General features: G+C 36.9%; 1 protein-coding gene across 3 annotated transcripts in view; it reads right to left on the bottom strand.

Annotated features, from left to right (window-relative positions):
• Positions 1 to 1,000: 1,000 nt before the first annotated feature.
• Positions 1,001 to 7,052, bottom strand: part of LOC144698597 (uncharacterized) — a 147,771-nt gene continuing 141,719 nt past the window's right edge. For all 3 annotated transcript variants that reach the window (XM_078570501.1, XM_078570502.1, XM_078570503.1), the window contains 3 exons: positions 6,533 to 6,708; positions 3,464 to 3,554; positions 1,001 to 2,974 (listed from right to left, as the gene is read on the bottom strand). In XM_078570501.1, coding sequence (XP_078426627.1) covers positions 2,892 to 2,974; positions 3,464 to 3,554; positions 6,533 to 6,708 — 350 coding nt within the window. In that variant the 3' untranslated portion in view covers positions 1,001 to 2,891. The remainder of the gene's footprint in view (positions 2,975 to 3,463; positions 3,555 to 6,532; positions 6,709 to 7,052) is intronic.

Here is a 7,052-nt window from a genome sequence, read left to right as displayed (position 1 = left end):
GCTTAGGGTCTAAGCAACTGAAGACACTGCAACCAATTGAATCATTAAAATCAAGGATGCACATGAGGCAAGAATTATATGAGTGCAGATATCTTGGATGATTGTGGGGCTGGAGAAAGTTCTCGAAGAAGGGAAAGGCAAAGCCATGGAGGGATTCAAAAAGAGGGATGAAAATTTTAAAAACAAGCTCAACTAGCAGCCAATGTAGATTAGTAAACACAAGGTGACAGGTGAACGGGACGAGGTATCAGTGCATGGGCAGCAGAGTTTTGAATGAGCTCCAAGTTTACAGACTATAGAATGTAGGAGACCAGCCAGGAGTGCATTTCAATAATCGTTAATGAAGGTTTCAGGAGCAGATTAACTTAAGCAGGAGTGAAGTCAGGCATGTTGGGTAAGTAGGCAGTCTTTGTGGTTTGAAGCTCATGTTAGAGTCAAATATGGCACCAAGGTTGCATACAGTCTGGTTGAAGAGTTGGGGTGGAGTCAGGAATAGAGTTTGGAGAGGGGAACAAAAGCAATGGCTTCAGTCTTCTTAATATTAATGGAAGGAAATTTCTGTTCATCCAATTCTGGATGTTGGATAAGCAGTCTGATAATTTAGCAACTTTGAAGGAGTTGGAAGAACTGGTGGTGAGGCAGAACTGGGTGTCATCAGCAACAGTTCCACGTGACTTGAGGAATACAAACCTTTTCATATGTATTGCGGTCAATTTTTAAAATAAGAGATGTAACTATTCTGAAATAGCCAGAAGGATAAGGTTCATGTTACAGGGCCTTAGATCAATATTTGTACTCCCTCTACAAGATGACAGGTATGGGAAAAGCTAAATAAGTTCCATTTTTTTCCTGTGTTTCCACTCATGAATACAATGACTCTTCACCCTCCAACCCAAGACAACACAGGGCTGTATAAAGGCAGAAAGGAGAAGAAATTCATGGCACACAGCAAACATCCCATAATGATACATCATAAGAAGAAAGTAATTATGGGGGTCAGCAGGGAGAAATCACATGATCTTTTATTTCCAAATGTAGGGTTTTTTTTTAAAGACAATGTACTTGGAAAAATGGCACCCACTACAACTTTCTGTAGGTGGGCTGAAGCTCGTTTTGTACAGATACACTTCAACATCCATGTACCTTACTTAAGTGCTTACATATCAAACATCCATTGGTCAGATAAAATACTAGTTGTTACAGAATTTACTAGTTGTTACAAAAATAAGCACTGGTTTACAAATATTTTCTGGATAGAATTTTTTCTTTACATTTGAAAGAATGCATATTACATCAGACGAAATGAAGAAAAAAAACTGGGTTAAGTTTGTTTCCTGTTCAGTGGATACTAAATGGGGAACAGAGTACAGAATTTATTCCATTGGCAACAAAAAACCAAGTTCAGTTATATTAATAGTGTTAAAGGAAGACAGAAAGAAAAACAGAGAGAGAAAACAAAGTTTTATATATTGCTTTTCCACATTCTCATGATATTCTAAAACACTTCTAAACTAATGAATTATATCTGAAGGTACTGTTATTACCTAAGCAATGTCGCAGCCCGTATGAACTATTCTGGATAGATAAATGCCTCTTGCAGTTAGCATGGCTCAGTTAAAAGCACTTAAGGAATCAAAATCTCCACTGTCCCTTCTTGTAATTCTATGTAAAATGTATTTCGGCAACCTTACACAAAGGGCAACCACCCATAATCCGAACTATCCTAATGCAACGCTAAATGGGCAATCTCACTTGGAAGGGACACATCAGGCTGGAGTCAAAAAAGGAAGCAACACAACTATCCCACACATAGCACAATCTTTGAAGGTTAGGAATTAAAACGCTTTGTTTAGGGTTTTACTCTATAGCTAATGGAGCTAAACCTGAACTGGGAGCACCTAAATTGGGAAACTGTTTTCATTTATTGACTACTAGCGCCACTTCATTGTGATAAACATGTAACATTCATCATAAGAATTGTCAATGTGGTCAAATCTTGGACCATTTACTGCTGCTGGTTGATGCCTAGTAGGAACTTGGAAGAAACTGCCCAACTCTTCATAGACAATCCACATAGTAAATGAACAGAAGAGGTTTTTATTCTAATTGGCTGGACTGGGGTCAGTCCCAAGTACCAGGGGTGAAAGGATATTTCTACTCATTTTCATTTTCCCTCCCTTCAACAGCATAGCTTAACTGAGATCAAGAATTCCAAAGCGGTTACACATGGCCATGAACATGCACACTTCCTGCATGTTAAGTGCAGCAAGAAATTATGGTTTGCTTGTATACATTATCCTATCTGCCATAAACAAATATACCTTGTAATGAAGATGCATTCAGACAATTTAGGCTCACATTTCCTCTTCTATTCAATTACTTTGAGGCTCTTGAGGTTATTGCTGAAAGTGGATTACATTCTGTATTCTTGTTTCCTCCTCTTTGTTTATTGAAATTTGAGTACTAAAACACTGAATTACACAAATGCAAGATAAGTTCAATCACATATTATGTTCACCAGTCTTTATACCCAAGGTTCAATTATACAGATGCAATTGTTCAAAGCAGCATATTCAATAACAGCACATGAATTTGGAATAAAACTAACATTTTACTATTCCAAAAATACACAAAACCACTCTAACAAATGATACAAACTAGAAAAGTTTTATTGCAGGCTCATCAAGCTGAACGCCCAGGTACATCAACTGCAATGGATTCAAATTTTCAAAGCAGGATACTTTCTATATATTTCAAAAAAATTAATAGTGGTTCATAAAAAAGCAGGGTAACATTTTAACTATTCCAAAATACTCTAAATTTTCTGAAAACTACAGTAGAAATGTACAAAATATACTACTAGCATGAAAATTGCTCCTCACGAATACGGTTTAATCCATCTTGCCTCCTTTCAACTGTGTGAAAAGCAGAACAGCCTCAGTATCCTGAAGATTCGTAACATTGTACGTGTTACCTGTAATGGGGAAACGATGACTATTTATGCAATAGTCTAATTTTTCACATTCTAAGTGTAAAGACAATAAATTTTGAAAATTACAAAATGCCCTGGGTCTGTCAGCCATAGCCTGCCCGTCATCTTTTAATTACTGGAACAATTTAATCACATTAGTAAGCAGCTTTTGAAACATTGTGCACGAAGTGGGATATGCTAGCAAACTGTGCTGAGATGCGCAATTAACTTGGCCATTGATAGAACTTCAGACAAATCTCAGTTGCAAGTACGAACCCATAAGATCAATTTTGTGCTTTAGTGTTTCTCCTACTGTTTTAATTCCTTGGTGAAATATGCAACTCTTCATTGTGCAAGGGTGCATAGTGAGCAGAACTTGTCAATCTGTGTACATTTTCATTGCCTAGCATGTACTGGTAGACGATTCCAAGATGAAACACTGCAGCTGCTTGTAAGCATAAATTTACCAGTAAATACAAAAAAATCATTTACCTGAAGGCACAAAGAAGTAATCTCCTTCTTTGAGATGATATGTAGTATGGTATATCGTAATCCCTAGCTCTCCTTTTAGGATGTGAAATACCTGCAATATAATTAATGTGCATCAAAGAAAAAAAAAACTAGATTCGATCACAGAAGCCATATCCAGGATTCTTCTAATGTTAAAAATCTGCTAATGAGGTACAATGGCAGCTTCCTTAATCTAAAATCCAATATGGAGTTCCGCAGATTCATAGATCCATCTATTGAACTGTAGCTGAACCTGAAAATACTGCATTTTACCCCAGCTAAAAAAGAATCAATGCTTTCAAAAAGTGCCATTAGAGATGTTACTGTTTAATAAAAAGTTTGATACTAAAAGCCTGGAAAACAATATACAGTATATCCACTTATTTAAATAGCCACAAACTATAAAATGGCTCAGGATTACTTAAATATTGGATCCATTGGAAAATTGGGAGGATCAAAAACTGACCTTAGAAGATCAGCAAGGTTCTGTTTGAATTTGTTTGGGCTAGCTTCAAGCAGGTGAATCCATTGCAGAATGTTCAGTTTCCCAGTTTTACACCATCTCAGTAAATGCAGTGGGAGACTAGCAGTGAAGAACAATTAGCTGTCACAACACTTATACTAATCCGTAAGGTTTTATGTGCAAACAACTTGTTTCAGCAAAATAAAAATCAGTCGGATTAGCATAACACCCAGTTTACCAAAAATCCCAACATGTTGACTAGGAGATTGGAGGATCCATCATAAAGAGAAGAATGACTTTGAAGCAGTCATTTGTCGACCAGCTCATCTCCTTTCCTGAAAGTGTTCTGTATTGACAGAGCTGCTCAATAATGTGACTTCTGATTTCCTGGCAGAGTCAATAAATGCTAACTACTGAATGGTAAATATCTGATTTTGCGAGGGTAATGATGCCTAAACTGTCAGCGTTTGCCATCATTACTTCACTAAAACTGACAGCAACTTCAGGAGTCCACACATAAGCAGAGTAATGCAGAAACCTAGAAGTCACTGTCAGCGAGTCCACGCTGCTCCAGAGGTTGTGCTGTAGGGATGTCCACAGACAACAATCTCCAATGCAATCATGAATTGGCAAAACTTTTCACTTCTATGCTGTTAGTCTCACTAAAAAATCCTTCAGAGATTTTCATCATGTTGAATTAGGCTTAACTGGAGTTTTAACAGCTTATTAACTTCAGAATTACTATTGAACATCCCAACTTCCCCAGAGAAGCTAATTTTATATTTGTAGATTGTCAAATTTCTCCATAATGATAAAAAAATTCCACATATTTTAAATGCACTTATTTACTTGTTTAAAAGTTCATCTTTATTTTAGTTTCTATCTTAATCCAATCACAATTATATATTTCACTATCTGAAAAATAAAAGGTAAGAATATTAAGAACTTTTAACTTCCTAGCTTGCTGTGAACACATCAATGTGACATCCCCATGACTTGGCACCAGGTTTAAATTACCATGGGGAGGAAAAGGGAAAAGTCATGCCACATACATTAGTAGAACTGCAATTCAAATTCTGTTATTCACTTAAAGAAATGATTATATGTGTGAGCATAACTGGTGTCCGTTATCAATTAATGTCATGGAGGTGTCAGCTGTGGCTCAGTTCATAGCACCCTCGCCTTTGTATCAGAGGGTTGTGGGTTCATGTCCCACTCCCGGAAACCAAGAACTGTGATTGTACTCAAAAGAGTTGCAATCTGTGACTGTTGATAACTCGAAAGAGTATCAATTAATGTCATAAAGAATGTGAGGATTACATGACTTAAGTCTCAATTAAGTTCTGCTAACTATATGGCCATGTATGTATTTGACTGGAACGTGCGGTCAACGGAGAAATCTACTAATCAAATATATATATGGTCATATAGTTAGCAGGATTTAATCCATTTTGAGATTTAAGTCATGTAATCTACAGAAACTTTGTGGCATTGATTGATAACAGGCACCAATTATGATCACACATATAACTGCATTTTTTTTAAGTGAATAATAGTATTTGCATTGCAATTCTGCAATTCAGAGTGATAAGCACAGAAGGAGACCACTGGGTCCATTATTCTTGTGCCAACTCTTTGGTAAAGCTATCAATTAATCCCAATCATTTGTTCTTTCTCTTAAGGCCTTATAAACTTTTTCCCTTCCAAGTATTTATCTAATTTTCTTTTGAATGTAATTATTGAATATGCTTCCATCATCTTTTTAGGCAATGCATTCCAGATCACAAATCACTCTCTAAAAACAAGTTTCCACATAGCACCTCTGGTTCTTTTGCTAAACACCTTAATTCTGTGTCCTCTCGTTACTGACCTTTCTGCCACTGGAAACTTTCCTCATTTACTCAAAGCTATCCATGATTTTGAACACCTCCATCAAATCTCTTCTTAACATTCTCAAAGTAGAACAGTCACAGCTCCCCCCATCTTTCCAGAGTACTGAAGTCCCTCATCCCTGGTGCCATTCCAGTATATCTCCTTTGCACCATTTCCAAGGCTGCTGCACTTTTCCTCAAATGTGGTGCCCAGAATTGGAAACAATGGCCTTAATATTGACTGGGTCAAGTTTTCCACATGTGGAGAGGAGTTGCAGTTTTAAGTCCACAGTGTGCATCCCAGCCAGTTCCCCACCTGGCAGATATCCTCACTGAGGATCTTTGCCTATCCATCATTGTTTGTAGAACTTTATAAGGAGGAATTTTAAGGAGACTTCGAAAGCAAGTGAGAAAGATGGGAAACGAGGATGGTTTGGGAGACATTTCTGAAGGATGAACCTCTGATGGTTATGTAGAGTATGAGAAGGTCATCTTAAGTCCGTGGGCTAAGTGTAGTGTGAGACTTTGAAATAGATATTCTGGGGAAGCGAAATGTATTGGAGCTTGGCAAGGGTGGAGGTTCATGGACTTTGAGCCCAAGAGCACTGAAGTTAGAATGGATGGGTAAAATTAATAAAAATGTAGTAATGGTCGTTAAAATATAACACATCCAAGGCTTTATGAAGAATAAATCAATATATGGAAAAACGTACTTACCATTGTATCTTTATAAACCATTTGACAACCCTTTTCTTTGTATGGTCCCAAAACCAGTTTGCCACAAGAAAATGTCTGCCAATTTAAGCTCTTACAGATGGCAATTGATCTATTATCATCATACTCTGTCTTTAAGGGGTAGAAGAAATCACACATATCTGAAGTTTTAACGCAGTCTGGAAGTGAAAAAAAAGTATTAGAAGATGTATACTGCACTGACACCAAATTAAAAATGGCCATTACTGGGCACGATAAACACTGCCACACTATCCTTGTCCAAATCCATTAGCTGTACATTTTAATTTAAATGTCAACCACCTGCTTTCTATTTGCACTCTTTTTATGGTTTCTCTCATCCGCACTATAACTGACAGAAGGCCAAAGCCAAAATAAAGTGACCAAAGTGAAAAAATATCTCAAATCAACTATCTTGAATATGACAGCAAACAACATGCTTTCCAAGACCAGAAGCTCACTTTCTAAGTGAGTCAAAATAAATGTATTTTTTAAAAATTCAAAA

This window comes from Cetorhinus maximus, chromosome 2 (assembly GCF_964194155.1).
Source record: "Cetorhinus maximus chromosome 2, sCetMax3.hap1.1, whole genome shotgun sequence".
Classification (NCBI taxonomy): Eukaryota; Metazoa; Chordata; class Chondrichthyes; order Lamniformes; family Cetorhinidae; genus Cetorhinus; species Cetorhinus maximus.
Note: the sequence above shows the minus strand (reverse complement) of the source record. Positions and strands in the feature narration are given on the sequence as shown.